The sequence below is a fragment of the Nerophis lumbriciformis genome, linkage group LG03 (genome assembly GCF_033978685.3).
Source record: "Nerophis lumbriciformis linkage group LG03, RoL_Nlum_v2.1, whole genome shotgun sequence".
NCBI lineage: Eukaryota > Metazoa > Chordata > Actinopteri > Syngnathiformes > Syngnathidae > Nerophis > Nerophis lumbriciformis.
The window spans coordinates 967,350-987,500 of NC_084550.2; the positions used below are offsets into that span (position 1 = coordinate 967,350).

Sequence of the window (20,151 nt, forward strand, 5' to 3'; positions counted from 1 at the left end):
TTTTTATTAAATGAAAAAAAACCCACAAATGTTAAATGTTTGTTGTATTAAAACACAAATGCTTTTTAAACTAATTTCTATGTTATAAATAATAAAGAAATACATCATGAATAAATGAAATAATGAATAAATATAATTAAATAAACCATTTTAAATAAAAAAATAAAAAATGACGACGTCATTCAATTTAATTCAACTTACCAAAACGCAAGTGGCCTAGAAGGAAAAAAATTTCAATTACGCAATTGTTTTTTATATATTAATCAATTAAATAATAAATAAATACAATTAAAAAGCCCAAATGTTGATTCTTTTTTGTTTTTGAACACAAATTTTATTTAATTTTTTATTAAATAAATAAATAATAGACAAATATATACAATTACATCTTTTTTTTATTAAATAAAAAAAAAAAACACGAATTTTAAATGTTTGTTGTATTAAAACACAAATGCTTTTTAAACTAATTTCTATGTTATAAATAATAAAGAAATACATCATGAATAAATGAAATAATGAATAAATATAATTAAATAAACTATTTTAAATAAAAAATTACAAATGACGACGTCATTCAATTTAATTCAACTTACCAAAACGCGATTGGCCTAGGAGGAAAAAAATTTTAATGACGCAATTGTTTTTTTATATTAATCAATTAAATAATAAATAAATACAATTAAAAAGCCCAAATGTTGATTCTTTTTTGTTTTTGAACACACATTTTATTTAATTTTTTATTAAATAAATAAATAATAGACAAATATATACAACTACATCTTTTTTTTATTAAATAAAAAAACAAACACGAATTTTAAATGTTTGTTGTATTAAAACACAAATGCTTTTTAAACTAATTTCTATGTTATAAATAATAAAGAAATACATCATGAATAAATGAAATAATGAATAAATATAATTAAATAAACCATTTTAAATAAAAAAATCAAAAATGACGACGTCATTCAATTTAATTCAACTCACCAAAACGCAAGTGGCCTAGGAGGAAAACAATTTCAATTACGCAATTGTTTTTTTTATATTAATAAATTAAATAATAAATAAATACAATTAAAAAGCCCAAATGTTGATTCTTTTTTGTTTTTGAACACAAATGTTATTTTATTTTTTATTAAATAAATAAATAATAGACAAATATATACAATTACATCTTTTTTTTATTAAATAAAAAAAAACACACAAATTTTAAATGTTTGTTGTATTAAAACACAAATGCTTTTTAAACTAATTTCTATGTTATAAATAATAATGAAATACATCATGAATAAATGAAATAATGAATAAATATAATTAAATAAACCATTTTAAATAAAAAATCACAAATGACGACGTCATTCAATTTAATTCAACTTACCAAAACGCAAGTGGCCTAGGAGGAAAAAAAATTCAATTACGCAATTGTTTTTTTTATATTAATCAATTAAATAATAACTAAATACAATTAAAAAGCCCAAATGTTTCTTTTTTGTTTTTGAACACAAATTTTATTTAATTTTTTATTAAATAAATAAATAATAGACAAATATATACAATTACATCTTTTTTTTATTAAATGAAAAAAAAAACACGAATGTTAAATGTTTGTTGTATTAAAACACAAATGCTTTTTAAACTAATTTCTATGTTATAAATAATAAAGAAATACATCATGAATAAATGAAATAATGAATAAATATAATTAAATAAACCATTTTAAATAAAAAATCACAAATGACGACGTCATTCAATTTAATTCAACTTACCAAAACGCAAGTGGCCTAAGAGGAAAAAATGTCAATTACGCAATTGTTTTTTTATATTAATAAATTAAATAATAAATAAATACAATTAAAAAGCCCAAATGTTGATTCTTTTTTGTTTTTGAACACAAATTTTATTTAATTTTTTATTAAATAAATAAATAATAGACAAATATATACAATTACATCTTTTTTTTATTAAATAAAAAAAAAACACGAATGTTAAATGTTTGTTGTATTAAAACACAAATGCTTTTTAAACTAATTTCTATGTTATAAATAATAAAGAAATACATCATGAATAAATGAAATAATGAATAAATATAATTAAATAAACCATTTTAAATAAAAAAAATCAAAAATGACGACGTCATTCAATTTAATTCAACTTACCAAAACGCAAGTGGCCTAAGAGGAAAACAATTTCAATTACGCAATTGTTTTTTTTTATATTAATCAATTAAATAATAAATAAATACAATTAAAAAGCCCAAACGTTGATTCTTTTTTGTTTTTGAACACAAATTTTATTTAATTTTTTATTAAATAAATAAATAATAGACAAATATATACAATTACATCTTTTTTTTATTAAATAAAAAAAAAAACACGAATTTTAAATGTTTGTTGTATTAAAACACAAATGCTTTTTAAACTAATTTCTATGTTATAAATAATAAAGAAATACATCATGAATAAATGAAATAATGAATAAATATAATTAAATAAACCATTTTAAATAAAAAAATCAAAAATGACGACGTCATTCAATTTAATTCAACTTACCAAAACGCAAGTGGCCTAAGAGGAAAAAATGTCAATTACGCAATTGTTTTTTTATATTAATAAATTAAATAATAAATAAATACAATTAAAAAGCCCAAATGTTGATTCTTTTTTGTTTTTGAACACAAATTTTATTTAATTTCTTATTAAATAAATAAATAATAGACAAATATATACAATTACATCTTTTTTTTATTAAATAAAAAAAAAAACACGAATTTTAAATGTTTGTTGTATTAAAACACAAATGCTTTTTAAACTAATTTCTATGTTATAAATAATAAAGAAATACATCATGAATAAATGAAATAATGAATAAATATAATTAAATAAACCATTTTAAATAAAAAAATCAAAAATGACGACGTCATTCAATTTAATTCAACTTACCAAAACGCAAGTGGCCTAGAAGGAAAAAAAATTCAATTACGTAATTTTTTTTTTTTTTATATTAATCAATTAAATATTAAATGAATACAATTAAAAAGCCCAAATGTTGATTATTTTTTGTTTTTGAACACAAATTTTATTTAATTTTTTATTAAATAAATAAATAATAGACAAATATATACAATTACATCTTTTTTTTATTAAATGAAAAAAAAAAACCACGAATATTAAATGTTTGTTGGATTAAAACACAAATGCTTTTTAGACTATAACATATCTATGTTATAAATAATAAATAAATAATGAATGAATGAAATATACAAATATAATTAAATAAACAAATTTAAATAAAAATCACAAATGACGACGTCATTCAATTTAATTAAACTTACTAAAAAAGGAGGAAAAAAACCTAATTCTACTGGTTTGGATTCCCATTATAATCTACATCTAACTGTTAAAAAAAAGATGTACATTATCACAATATTAACAAATAATATATATTTTAAACATGACACGGACAAAAGTCTTGGGACATCTGACCTCTGCATCGGCTCCTGTGGTCCAGGTAGTGTCGGGCTGGACACTGGGACACGCACGTCCCATGATGCAATGCGCTGCCGGGCAGACAGCTGGTGCAGTTTGGGTTGTCATGGAAACAGGAAGCACACGACGAGTGACACGCTGACAACATGAGAAAGTAAGCGTTAGATACAATGATGCAAATCTTTTTTGACTAAATATAGAAGCAATTAACACTGGCTTAGAGTCATGTTAGCTAATCACTCGCCCGAAGAAAGTCGTGAGACACAAACAACTTTCATGTGAAACCTCTGCCAAGGTCTTTCATCTACTACACGCTGGACTCACTTAAACAGCTGTCTGAATGCAGTAAAACATTCTGCTAACTAACCAACCAACTAACTAGTCAACTGTCCATAAAACATCAGGACTAGATTGCAATCGCACACTTGTGTTAACTAACACAACAATTAACTCAGTAAAACATGCAAAGTATAGGGTTTGCAGTTTTTGTATCTATGCTAACATTGTTAACTAACTAACTAACAAATTGAATAAAGGTCAATCAACATTGATAACTACAAAAGTGACTGAATAACCAATTCAACTAAATCAAGATTTTTGCCATGGTCTAAATATAACTACTGACCTCGTAGGAACACGTTAAGATAGTTCATGCAACATTCTACAAACTAACTAGAAAATTGACGAAGTAAACAACTAACCGATTGACTGACTGACCAACCGACAAACTGATCATCCCACCAACCAACTTACGGCAGTCAAAACAGAACACCTGACCTTGTGAAAATAAGACATTTTTTTGGCATCATTCTGCTAACCAACAAACCAAAAAACCCAACCAAGTGCCCAACCAACTAACCACCCCGACGATCAACCAACCAACAAATTGACCAACCAACCGATCGACCAACCAACCAACCAACCAACAGACCAACCAACCAACAAACGGACCAACCAACTAACCGACTGACCCAACCAAGCAACTGAACAACAAAACAACCAACCGACTGACCAACCAGCCGACAGACTGGCCAACCAACTGACCGACCAAGCAACTTACTAAAGTAAAAACATAACACCTGACCTTGTTTAATAAAACTAACTGCAGTGTTTAACTCATACCTTCCTACCTACCGAACTCGCTGACTAACTGACCAACCAATTGATTAACTCAAATCAAGACAAAACATCTACCACCTTGCTTTATGGTAATTAGTAATGTGTTTTTTGCAGAACCATGTTAACAGACTAACTTACTAACTAACTAGCTCAATGACTCACTGTGGTTTAAAAAAATTACTTCTGATCTTATGGAAATATGTGGTGTTGTTTTAAGTGACTAACTAAGCAACCAACTAATTAACCAACTAACTCTGATTGAAGTAACACATCGCCGGAAGGGGAAGTGCATTTTTTGCATAATCATGTCAACTAACTAACTCAGTCATTTCCTGCCTCACTGAATGACCGCTTGAACCACCAACCAACCAACCGGCTAACCCACCAAATGACAGGACCAGCCAATCAAACCCCTGACTAAGTGCTCTCAGAACACCTCAGCTTGCGGAAATATAAGATATGTTTTTTGCATTGTGCTGCTACCCAACTAACAAACCGACCAAACAACCAATCAACTGACCATTCAACTTACCAACCGACCGACAGAACGACCAATATACTCACCAACCAACCAACTTACTGCAGTCAAAACATAACACCTGACCTTGTGGAAATAAGACATACATTTTTGCATTATTCTGCTAACCAACCAAACAACCCACAGACCACACAACCAACCAACCAACCAACCCATATAGCAAGTCACCGGCCGACCAAACAACCGACTGACCGACCAACCAACCAACAAACTGCCTGGCCGACCAACCAACCTAACCCAACCAACCAATCAACCAACTTGCAGCAGTCGAAACATAACACCTGATCTTGTAGAAAAAAAGACACAATTTTTGCATTATTCTGCTAACCAACCAATCAACCACCCAACCAACGTGGAAATTAGACATGATTTTGCATCATACTGCTAACCAACCAACTGACCAACTGAAAAACCAAAAGAAAACGACAAACCGACTTACTGCAGTCAAAACAGAACACCTAACCTTGTGGAAATAAGACATCATTTTTGCATCATTCTGCCAACCAACCAAACAACCCATCCAGCAAGCAACCAGCGGACCAATCAACCGACAGACCAACCAACTGCCTGGCCGACCAACCACCCTAACCCAACCAATGAATCGATCAACCAACTTGCTGCAGTCGAAACATAACACATGATCTTGTAGAAAAGAGACAACATTTTTGCATTATTCTGCAAACCAACCAATCAACCAACCAACCAACCAACCAACGTGGAAATTAGACATAATTTTGCATCATACTGTTAACCAACCAACTGACCAATCAACTGAAAAACCAAAAGAAAACGACAAACCGACTTACTGCAGTCGAAACAGAACACCTGACATTGTGGAAATAAGACATCATTTTTGCATCATTCTGCCAACCAACCAAACAACCCATCCAGCAAGCAACCAGCGGACCAACCAACCGACAGACCAACCAACTGCCTGGCCGACCAACCACCCTAACCCAACCAATGAATCGATCAACCAACTTGCTGCAGTCAAAACATAACACCTGATCTTGTAGAAAAAAGACAACATTTTTGCATTATTCTGCAAACCAACCAATCAACCAACCAATCAACCAACCAACGTAGAAATTAGACATCATTTTGCATCATACTGTTAACCAACCAACTGACCAATCAACTGACCGACTGAAAAACCAAAAGAAAACGACAAACCGACTTACTGCAGTCGAAACAGAACACCTGATATTGTGGAAATAAGACATCATTTTTGCATCATTCTGCCAACCAACCAAACAACCCATCCAGCAAGCAACCAGCGGACCAATCAACCGACAGACCAACCAACTGCCTGGCCGACCAACCACCCTAACCCAACCAATGAATCGATCAACCAACTTGCTGCAGTCGAAACATAACACCTGATCTTGTAGAAAAAAAGACAACATTTTTGCATTATTCTGCAAACCAACCAATCAACCAACCAACCAACGTGGAAATTAGACATAATTTTGCATCATACTGTTAACCAACCAACTGACTGACTGAAAAACCAAAAGAAAACGACAAACCGACTTACTGCAGTCGAAACAGAACACCTGATATTGTGGAAATAAGACATCATTTTTGCATCATTCTGCCAACCAACCAAACAACCCATCCAGCAAGCAACCAGCGGACCAACCAACCGACAACTGACCAACCAACCAAGCGACCAGCCAACTGACCAACCAACCAACCAACAGACCAACCAACTGACTGACCGACTGACCGGCCAGCTGACCGACCAACTGACAAACCGACTTACTGCAGTCGAAACAGAACACCTGACCTTGTGGAAATAAGACATCATTTTTGCATCATTCTGCCAACCAACCAAACAACCCATCCAGCAAGCCACCAGCGGACCAATCAACCGACAGACCAACCAACTGCTTGTCCGACCAATCACCCTAACCCAACCAATGAATCGATCACCAACTTGCTGCAGTCGAAACATAACACCTGATCTTGTAGAAAAAAGACAACATTTTTGCATTTTTCTGCAAACCAACCAATCAACCAACCAACCAACGTGGAAATTAGACATAATTTTGCATCATACTGTTAACCAACCAACTGACTGACTGAAAAACCAAAAGAAAACGACAAACCGACTTACTGCAGTCGAAACAGAACACCTGATATTGTGGAAATAAGACATCATTTTTGCATCATTCTGCCAACCAACCAAACAACCCATCCAGCAAGCAACCAGCGGACCAACCAACCGACAACTGACCGACCAACCAAGCGACAACTGACCGACCAACCAAGCGACCAGCCAACTGACCAACCAACCAACAGACCAACCAACTGACTGACCAACCGACCGGCCAGCTGACCGACCAACTGACAAACCGACTTACTGCAGTCGAAACAGAACACCTGACCTTGTGGAAATAAGACATCATTTTTGCATCATTCTGCCAACCAACCAAACAACCCATCCAGCAAGCCACCAGCGGACCAATCAACCGACAGACCAACCAACTGCCTGGCCGACCAACCACCCTAACCCAACCAATGAATCGATCAACCAACTTGCTGCAGTCGAAACATAATACCTGATCTTGTAGAAAAAAGACAACATTTTTGCATTTTTCTGCAAACCAACCAACCAACGTGGAAATTAGACATAATTTTGCATCATACTGTTAACCAACCAACTGACTGACTAAAAAACCAAAAGAAAACGACAAACCGACTTACTGCAGTCGAAACAGAACACCTGATATTGTGGAAATAAGACATCATTTTTGCATCATTCTGCCAACCAACCAAACAACCCATCCAGCAAGCAACCAGCGGACCAACCAAGCGACAACTGACCGACCAACCAAGCGACCAGCCAACTGACCAACCAACCAACAGACCAACCAACTGACTGACCAACCGACCGGCCAGCTGACCGACCAACTGACAAACCGACTTACTGCAGTCGAAACAGAACACCTGACCTTGTGGAAATAAGACATGCTTTTTGCATCATTCTGCCAACCAACCAAACAACCCATCCAGCAAGCAACCAGCGGACCAATCAACCGACAGACCAACCAACTGCCTGGCCGACCAACCACCCTAACCCAACCAATGAATCGATCAACCAACTTGCTGCAGTCGAAACATAACACCTGATCTAGTAGAAAAAAAGACAACATTTTTGCATTATTCTGCAAACCAACCAATCAACCAACCAACCAATGTGGAAATTAGACATAATTTTGCATCATACTGCTAACCAACCAACTGACCAATCAACTGACCGACTGAAAAACCAAAAGAAAACGACAAACCGACTTACTGCAGTCGAAACAGAACACCTGACCTTGTGGAAATAAGACATCCTTTTTGCATCATTCTGCCAACCAACCAAACAACCCATCCAGCAAGCAACCAGCGGACCAATCAACCAATAGACCAACCAACTGCCTGGCCGACCAACCACCCTAACCCAACCAATGAATCGATCAACCAACTTGCTGCAGTCGAAACATAACACCTGATCTTGTAGAAAAAAGACAACATTTTTGCATTTTTCTGCAAACCAACCAATCAACCAACCAACCAACGTGGAAATTAGACATAATTTTGCATCATACTGTTAACCAACCAACTGACTGACTGAAAAACCAAAAGAAAACGACAAACCGACTTACTGCAGTCGAAACAGAACACCTGACCTCGTAGAAATAAGACATCATTTTTGCATCATTCTGCCAACCAACCAAACAACCCATCCAGCAAGCAACCAGCGGACCAATCAACCGACAGACCAACCAACTGCCTGGCCGACCAACCACCCTAACCCAACCAATGAATCGATCAACCAACTTGCTGCAGTCGAAACATAACACCTGATCTTGTAGAAAAAAAGACAACATTTTTGCATTTTTCTGCAAACCAACCAACCAACGTGGAAATTAGACATAATTTTGCATCATACTGTTAACCAACCAACTGACTGACTGAAAAACCAAAAGAAAACGACAAACCGACTTACTGCAGTCGAAACAGAACACCTGATATTGTGGAAATAAGACATCATTTTTGCATCATTCTGCCAACCAACCAAACAACCCATCCAGCAAGCAACCGGCGGACCAACCAACCGACAACTGACCGACCAACCAAGCGACCAGCCAACTGACCAACCAACCAACAGACCAACCAACTGACTGACTAACCGACCGGCCAGCTGACCGACCAACTGACAAACCGACTTACTGCAGTCGAAACAGAACACCTGACCTTGTGGAAATAAGACATCATTTTTGCATCATTCTGCCAACCAACCAAACAACCCATCCAGCAAGCCACCAGCGGACCAATCAACCGACAGACCAACCAACTGCCTGGCCGACCAACCACCCTAACCCAACCAATGAATCGATCAACCAACTTGCTGCAGTCGAAACATAACACCTGATCTTGTAGAAAAAAAGACAACATTTTTGCATTATTCTGCAAACCAACCAATCAACCAACCAACCAACGTGGAAATTAGACATCATTTTGCATCATACTGTTAACCAACCAACTGACTGACTGAAAAAACAAAAGAAAACGACAAACCGACTTACTGCAGTCGAAACAGAACACCTGATATTGTGGAAATAAGACATCATTTTTGCATCATTCTGCCAACCAACCAAACAACCCATCCAGCAAGCAACCAGCGGACCAATCAACCGACAGACCAACCAACTGCCTGGCTGACCAACCACCCTAACCCAACCAATGAATCGATCAACCAACTTGCTGCAGTCGAAACATAACACCTGATCTTGTAGAAAAAAAGACAACATTTTTGCATTATTCTGCAAACCAACCAATCAACCAACCAACCAACGTGGAAATTAGACATAATTTTGCATCATACTGCTAACCAACCAACTGACCAATCAACTGACCGACTGAAAAACCAAAAGAAAACGACAAACCGACTTACTGCAGTCGAAACAGAACACCTGACCTTGTGGAAATAAGACATCATTTTTGCATCATTCTGCCAACCAACCAAACAACCCATCCAGCAAGCAACCAGAGGACCAACCAACCGACAGACCAACCAACTGCCTGGCCGACCAACCACCCTAACCCAACCAATGAATCGATCAACCAACTTGCTGCAGTCGAAACATAACACCTGATCTTTTAGAAAAAAGACAACATTTTTGCATTTTTCTGCAAACCAACCAATCAACCAACCAACCAACGTGGAAATTAGACATCATTTTGCATCATACTGTTAACCAACCAACTGACTGACTGAAAAACCAAAAGAAAACGACAAACCGACTTACTGCAGTCGAAACAGAACACCTGATATTGTGGAAATAAGACATCATTTTTGCATCATTCTGCCAACCAACCAAACAACCCATCCAGCAAGCAACCAGCGGACCAACCAACCGACAACTGACCAACCAACCAAGCGACCAGCCAACTGACCAACCAACCAACCAACAGACCAACCAACTGACTGACCGACTGACCGGCCAGCTGACCGACCAACTGACAAACCGACTTACTGCAGTCGAAACAGAACACCTGACCTTGTGGAAATAAGACATCATTTTTGCATCATTCTGCCAACCAACCAAACAACCCATCCAGCAAGCCACCAGCGGACCAATCAACCGACAGACCAACCAACTGCTTGTCCGACCAATCACCCTAACCCAACCAATGAATCGATCACCAACTTGCTGCAGTCGAAACATAACACCTGATCTTGTAGAAAAAAGACAACATTTTTGCATTTTTCTGCAAACCAACCAATCAACCAACCAACCAACGTGGAAATTAGACATAATTTTGCATCATACTGTTAACCAACCAACTGACTGACTGAAAAACCAAAAGAAAACGACAAACCGACTTACTGCAGTCGAAACAGAACACCTGATATTGTGGAAATAAGACATCATTTTTGCATCATTCTGCCAACCAACCAAACAACCCATCCAGCAAGCAACCAGCGGACCAACCAACCGACAACTGACCGACCAACCAAGCGACAACTGACCGACCAACCAAGCGACCAGCCAACTGACCAACCAACCAACAGACCAACCAACTGACTGACCAACCGACCGGCCAGCTGACCGACCAACTGACAAACCGACTTACTGCAGTCGAAACAGAACACCTGACCTTGTGGAAATAAGACATCATTTTTGCATCATTCTGCCAACCAACCAAACAACCCATCCAGCAAGCCACCAGCGGACCAATCAACCGACAGACCAACCAACTGCCTGGCCGACCAACCACCCTAACCCAACCAATGAATCGATCAACCAACTTGCTGCAGTCGAAACATAATACCTGATCTTGTAGAAAAAAGACAACATTTTTGCATTTTTCTGCAAACCAACCAACCAACGTGGAAATTAGACATAATTTTGCATCATACTGTTAACCAACCAACTGACTGACTAAAAAACCAAAAGAAAACGACAAACCGACTTACTGCAGTCGAAACAGAACACCTGATATTGTGGAAATAAGACATCATTTTTGCATCATTCTGCCAACCAACCAAACAACCCATCCAGCAAGCAACCAGCGGACCAACCAAGCGACAACTGACCGACCAACCAAGCGACCAGCCAACTGACCAACCAACCAACAGACCAACCAACTGACTGACCAACCGACCGGCCAGCTGACCGACCAACTGACAAACCGACTTACTGCAGTCGAAACAGAACACCTGACCTTGTGGAAATAAGACATGCTTTTTGCATCATTCTGCCAACCAACCAAACAACCCATCCAGCAAGCAACCAGCGGACCAATCAACCGACAGACCAACCAACTGCCTGGCCGACCAACCACCCTAACCCAACCAATGAATCGATCAACCAACTTGCTGCAGTCGAAACATAACACCTGATCTAGTAGAAAAAAAGACAACATTTTTGCATTATTCTGCAAACCAACCAATCAACCAACCAACCAATGTGGAAATTAGACATAATTTTGCATCATACTGCTAACCAACCAACTGACCAATCAACTGACCGACTGAAAAACCAAAAGAAAACGACAAACCGACTTACTGCAGTCGAAACAGAACACCTGACCTTGTGGAAATAAGACATCCTTTTTGCATCATTCTGCCAACCAACCAAACAACCCATCCAGCAAGCAACCAGCGGACCAATCAACCAATAGACCAACCAACTGCCTGGCCGACCAACCACCCTAACCCAACCAATGAATCGATCAACCAACTTGCTGCAGTCGAAACATAACACCTGATCTTGTAGAAAAAAGACAACATTTTTGCATTTTTCTGCAAACCAACCAATCAACCAACCAACCAACGTGGAAATTAGACATAATTTTGCATCATACTGTTAACCAACCAACTGACTGACTGAAAAACCAAAAGAAAACGACAAACCGACTTACTGCAGTCGAAACAGAACACCTGACCTCGTAGAAATAGGACATCATTTTTGCATCATTCTGCCAACCAACCAAACAACCCATCCAGCAAGCAACCAGCGGACCAATCAACCGACAGACCAACCAACTGCCTGGCCGACCAACCACCCTAACCCAACCAATGAATCGATCAACCAACTTGCTGCAGTCGAAACATAACACCTGATCTTGTAGAAAAAAAGACAACATTTTTGCATTTTTCTGCAAACCAACCAACCAACGTGGAAATTAGACATAATTTTGCATCATACTGTTAACCAACCAACTGACTGACTGAAAAACCAAAAGAAAACGACAAACCGACTTACTGCAGTCGAAACAGAACACCTGATATTGTGGAAATAAGACATCATTTTTGCATCATTCTGCCAACCAACCAAACAACCCATCCAGCAAGCAACCGGCGGACCAACCAACCGACAACTGACCGACCAACCAAGCGACCAGCCAACTGACCAACCAACCAACAGACCAACCAACTGACTGACTAACCGACCGGCCAGCTGACCGACCAACTGACAAACCGACTTACTGCAGTCGAAACAGAACACCTGACCTTGTGGAAATAAGACATCATTTTTGCATCATTCTGCCAACCAACCAAACAACCCATCCAGCAAGCCACCAGCGGACCAATCAACCGACAGACCAACCAACTGCCTGGCCGACCAACCACCCTAACCCAACCAATGAATCGATCAACCAACTTGCTGCAGTCGAAACATAACACCTGATCTTGTAGAAAAAAAGACAACATTTTTGCATTATTCTGCAAACCAACCAATCAACCAACCAACCAACGTGGAAATTAGACATCATTTTGCATCATACTGTTAACCAACCAACTGACTGACTGAAAAAACAAAAGAAAACGACAAACCGACTTACTGCAGTCGAAACAGAACACCTGATATTGTGGAAATAAGACATCATTTTTGCATCATTCTGCCAACCAACCAAACAACCCATCCAGCAAGCAACCAGCGGACCAATCAACCGACAGACCAACCAACTGCCTGGCTGACCAACCACCCTAACCCAACCAATGAATCGATCAACCAACTTGCTGCAGTCGAAACATAACACCTGATCTTGTAGAAAAAAAGACAACATTTTTGCATTATTCTGCAAACCAACCAATCAACCAACCAACCAACGTGGAAATTAGACATAATTTTGCATCATACTGCTAACCAACCAACTGACCAATCAACTGACCGACTGAAAAACCAAAAGAAAACGACAAACCGACTTACTGCAGTCGAAACAGAACACCTGACCTTGTGGAAATAAGACATCATTTTTGCATCATTCTGCCAACCAACCAAACAACCCATCCAGCAAGCAACCAGAGGACCAACCAACCGACAGACCAACCAACTGCCTGGCCGACCAACCACCCTAACCCAACCAATGAATCGATCAACCAACTTGCTGCAGTCGAAACATAACACCTGATCTTTTAGAAAAAAGACAACATTTTTGCATTTTTCTGCAAACCAACCAATCAACCAACCAACCAACGTGGAAATTAGACATCATTTTGCATCATACTGTTAACCAACCAACTGACTGACTGAAAAACCAAAAGAAAACGACAAACCGACTTACTGCAGTCGAAACAGAACACCTGATATTGTGGAAATAAGACATCATTTTTGCATCATTCTGCCAACCAACCAAACAACCCATCCAGCAAGCAACCAGCGGACCAACCAACCGACAACTGACCAACCAACCAAGCGACCAGCCAACTGACCAACCAACCAACCAACAGACCAACCAACTGACTGACCGACTGACCGGCCAGCTGACCGACCAACTGACAAACCGACTTACTGCAGTCGAAACAGAACACCTGACCTTGTGGAAATAAGACATCATTTTTGCATCATTCTGCCAACCAACCAAACAACCCATCCAGCAAGCCACCAGCGGACCAATCAACCGACAGACCAACCAACTGCTTGTCCGACCAATCACCCTAACCCAACCAATGAATCGATCACCAACTTGCTGCAGTCGAAACATAACACCTGATCTTGTAGAAAAAAGACAACATTTTTGCATTTTTCTGCAAACCAACCAATCAACCAACCAACCAACGTGGAAATTAGACATAATTTTGCATCATACTGTTAACCAACCAACTGACTGACTGAAAAACCAAAAGAAAACGACAAACCGACTTACTGCAGTCGAAACAGAACACCTGATATTGTGGAAATAAGACATCATTTTTGCATCATTCTGCCAACCAACCAAACAACCCATCCAGCAAGCAACCAGCGGACCAACCAACCGACAACTGACCGACCAACCAAGCGACAACTGACCGACCAACCAAGCGACCAGCCAACTGACCAACCAACCAACAGACCAACCAACTGACTGACCAACCGACCGGCCAGCTGACCGACCAACTGACAAACCGACTTACTGCAGTCGAAACAGAACACCTGACCTTGTGGAAATAAGACATCATTTTTGCATCATTCTGCCAACCAACCAAACAACCCATCCAGCAAGCCACCAGCGGACCAATCAACCGACAGACCAACCAACTGCCTGGCCGACCAACCACCCTAACCCAACCAATGAATCGATCAACCAACTTGCTGCAGTCGAAACATAATACCTGATCTTGTAGAAAAAAGACAACATTTTTGCATTTTTCTGCAAACCAACCAACCAACGTGGAAATTAGACATAATTTTGCATCATACTGTTAACCAACCAACTGACTGACTAAAAAACCAAAAGAAAACGACAAACCGACTTACTGCAGTCGAAACAGAACACCTGATATTGTGGAAATAAGACATCATTTTTGCATCATTCTGCCAACCAACCAAACAACCCATCCAGCAAGCAACCAGCGGACCAACCAAGCGACAACTGACCGACCAACCAAGCGACCAGCCAACTGACCAACCAACCAACAGACCAACCAACTGACTGACCAACCGACCGGCCAGCTGACCGACCAACTGACAAACCGACTTACTGCAGTCGAAACAGAACACCTGACCTTGTGGAAATAAGACATGCTTTTTGCATCATTCTGCCAACCAACCAAACAACCCATCCAGCAAGCAACCAGCGGACCAATCAACCGACAGACCAACCAACTGCCTGGCCGACCAACCACCCTAACCCAACCAATGAATCGATCAACCAACTTGCTGCAGTCGAAACATAACACCTGATCTAGTAGAAAAAAAGACAACATTTTTGCATTATTCTGCAAACCAACCAATCAACCAACCAACCAATGTGGAAATTAGACATAATTTTGCATCATACTGCTAACCAACCAACTGACCAATCAACTGACCGACTGAAAAACCAAAAGAAAACGACAAACCGACTTACTGCAGTCGAAACAGAACACCTGACCTTGTGGAAATAAGACATCCTTTTTGCATCATTCTGCCAACCAACCAAACAACCCATCCAGCAAGCAACCAGCGGACCAATCAACCAATAGACCAACCAACTGCCTGGCCGACCAACCACCCTAACCCAACCAATGAATCGATCAACCAACTTGCTGCAGTCGAAACATAACACCTGATCTTGTAGAAAAAAGACAACATTTTTGCATTTTTCTGCAAACCAACCAATCAACCAACCAACCAACGTGGAAATTAGACATAATTTTGCATCATACTGTTAACCAACCAACTGACTGACTGAAAAACCAAAAGAAAACGACAAACCGACTTACTGCAGTCGAAACAGAACACCTGACCTCGTAGAAATAAGACATCATTTTTGCATCATTCTGCCAACCAACCAAACAACCCATCCAGCAAGCAACCAGCGGACCAATCAACCGACAGACCAACCAACTGCCTGGCCGACCAACCACCCTAACCCAACCAATGAATCGATCAACCAACTTGCTGCAGTCGAAACATAACACCTGATCTTGTAGAAAAAAAGACAACATTTTTGCATTTTTCTGCAAACCAACCAACCAACGTGGAAATTAGACATAATTTTGCATCATACTGTTAACCAACCAACTGACTGACTGAAAAACCAAAAGAAAACGACAAACCGACTTACTGCAGTCGAAACAGAACACCTGATATTGTGGAAATAAGACATCATTTTTGCATCATTCTGCCAACCAACCAAACAACCCATCCAGCAAGCAACCGGCGGACCAACCAACCGACAACTGACCGACCAACCAAGCGACCAGCCAACTGACCAACCAACCAACAGACCAACCAACTGACTGACTAACCGACCGGCCAGCTGACCGACCAACTGACAAACCGACTTACTGCAGTCGAAACAGAACACCTGACCTTGTGGAAATAAGACATCATTTTTGCATCATTCTGCCAACCAACCAAACAACCCATCCAGCAAGCCACCAGCGGACCAATCAACCGACAGACCAACCAACTGCCTGGCCGACCAACCACCCTAACCCAACCAATGAATCGATCAACCAACTTGCTGCAGTCGAAACATAACACCTGATCTTGTAGAAAAAAAGACAACATTTTTGCATTATTCTGCAAACCAACCAATCAACCAACCAACCAACGTGGAAATTAGACATCATTTTGCATCATACTGTTAACCAACCAACTGACTGACTGAAAAAACAAAAGAAAACGACAAACCGACTTACTGCAGTCGAAACAGAACACCTGATATTGTGGAAATAAGACATCATTTTTGCATCATTCTGCCAACCAACCAAACAACCCATCCAGCAAGCAACCAGCGGACCAATCAACCGACAGACCAACCAACTGCCTGGCTGACCAACCACCCTAACCCAACCAATGAATCGATCAACCAACTTGCTGCAGTCGAAACATAACACCTGATCTTGTAGAAAAAAAGACAACATTTTTGCATTATTCTGCAAACCAACCAATCAACCAACCAACCAACGTGGAAATTAGACATAATTTTGCATCATACTGCTAACCAACCAACTGACCAATCAACTGACCGACTGAAAAACCAAAAGAAAACGACAAACCGACTTACTGCAGTCGAAACAGAACACCTGACCTTGTGGAAATAAGACATCATTTTTGCATCATTCTGCCAACCAACCAAACAACCCATCCAGCAAGCAACCAGAGGACCAACCAACCGACAGACCAACCAACTGCCTGGCCGACCAACCACCCTAACCCAACCAATGAATCGATCAACCAACTTGCTGCAGTCGAAACATAACACCTGATCTTTTAGAAAAAAGACAACATTTTTGCATTTTTCTGCAAACCAACCAATCAACCAACCAACCAACGTGGAAATTAGACATCATTTTGCATCATACTGTTAACCAACCAACTGACTGACTGAAAAACCAAAAGAAAACGACAAACCGACTTACTGCAGTCGAAACAGAACACCTGATATTGTGGAAATAAGACATCATTTTTGCATCATTCTGCCAACCAACCAAACAACCCATCCAGCAAGCAACCAGCGGACCAACCAACCGACAACTGACCGACCAACCAAGCGACAACTGACCGACCAACCAAGCGACCAGCCAACTGACCAACCAACCAACAGACCAACCAACTGACTGACTAACCGACTTACTGCAGTCGAAACAGAACACCTGACCTTGTGGAAATAAGACATCATTTTTGCATCATTCTGCCAACCAACCAAACAACCCATCCAGCAAGCAACCAGCGGACCAATCAACCGACAGACCAACCAACTGCCTGGCCGACCAACCACCCTAACCCAACCAATGAATCGATCAACCAACTTGCTGCAGTCGAAACATAACACCTGATCTTGTAGAAAAAAAGACAACATTTTTGCATTATTCTGCAAACCAACCAATCAACCAACCAACCAACGTGGAAATTAGACATCATTTTGCATCATACTGTTAACCAACCAACTGACTGACTGAAAAACCAAAAGAAAACGACAAACCGACTTACTGCAGTCGAAACAGAACACCTGATATTGTGGAAATAAGACATCATTTTTGCATCTTTCTGCCAACCAACCAAACAACCCATGCAGCAAGCAACCAGCGGACCAACCAACCGACAACTCACCGACCAACCAAGCGACCAGCCAACTGACCAACCAACCAACAGACCAACCAACTGACTGACCAACCGACCGGCCAGCTGACCGACCAACTGACAAACCGACTTACTGCAGTCGAAACAGAACACCTGACCTTGTGGAAATAAGACATCATTTTTGCATCATTCTGCCAACCAACCAAACAACCCATCCAGCAAGCAACCAGCGGACCAATCAACCGACAGACCAACCAACTGCCTGGCCGACCAACCACCCTAACCCAACCAATGAATCGATCAACCAACTTGCTGCAGTCGAAACAAAACACCTGATCTTGTAGAAACAAAGACAACATTTTTGCATTATTCTGCAAACCAACCAACCAATGTGGAAATTAGACATAATTTTGCATCATACTGTTAACCAACCAACTGACCAATCAACTGAAAAACCAAAAGAAAACAACAAACCGACTTACTGCAGTCGAAACAGAACGCCTGATATTGTGGAAATAAGACATCATTTTTGCATCATTCTGCCAACCAACCAAACTACCCATCCAGCAAGCAACCAGCGAACCAATCAACCGACAGACCAACCAACTGCCTGGCCGACCAACCACCCTAACCCAACCAATGAATCGATCAACCAACTTGCTGCAGTCGAAACATAACACCTGATCTTGTAGAAAAAAGACACCATTTTTGCATTATTCTGCTAACCAACCAATCAACCACCCAACCAACGTGGAAATTAGACATAATTTTGCATCATACTGCTAACCAACCAACTGACCAATCAACTGACCGACTGAAAAACCAAAAGAAAACGACAAACCGACTTACTGCAGTCGAAACAGAACACCTGACCTTGTGGAAATAAGACATCATTTTTGCATCATTCTGCCAACAGACCAAACAACCCATCCAGCAAGCCACCAGCGGACCAATCAACCGACAGACCAACCAACTGCCTGGCCGACCAACCACCCTAACCCAACCAATGAATCGATCAACCAACTTGCTGCAGTCGAAACATAACACCTGATCTTGTAGAAAAAAGACAACATTTTTGCATTATTCTGCAAACCAACCAACCAACGTGGAAATTAGACATAATTTTGCATCATACTGTTAACCAACCAACTGACTGACTGAAAAACCAAAAGAAAACGACAAACCGACTTACTGCAGTCGAAACAGAACACCTGATATTGTGGAAATAAGACATCATTTTTGCATCATTCTGCCAACCAACCAAACTACCCATCCAGCAACCAACCAGCGGACCAATCAACCGACAGACCAACCAACTGCCTGGCCGACCAACCACCCTAACCCAACCAATGAATCGATCAACCAACTTGCTGCAGTCGAAACAAAACACCTGATCTTGTAGAAACAAAGACAACATTTTTGCATTATTCTGCAAACCAACCAACCAATGTGGAAATTAGACATAATTTTGCATCATACTGTTAACCAACCAACTGACTGAAAAACCAAAAGAAAA

General features: G+C 39.6%; 1 protein-coding gene across 1 annotated transcript in view; it reads right to left on the reverse strand.

Annotated features, from left to right (window-relative positions):
- fras1 (Fraser extracellular matrix complex subunit 1) overlaps positions 1 to 20,151 on the reverse strand; it is a 383,712-nt gene that overhangs the window by 199,068 nt on the left and 164,493 nt on the right. Inside the window, exon 15 of the mRNA XM_072912400.1 lies at positions 3,480 to 3,620. Within this exon, the coding sequence (XP_072768501.1) occupies positions 3,480 to 3,620 (141 nt within the window). The remainder of the gene's footprint in view (positions 1 to 3,479; positions 3,621 to 20,151) is intronic.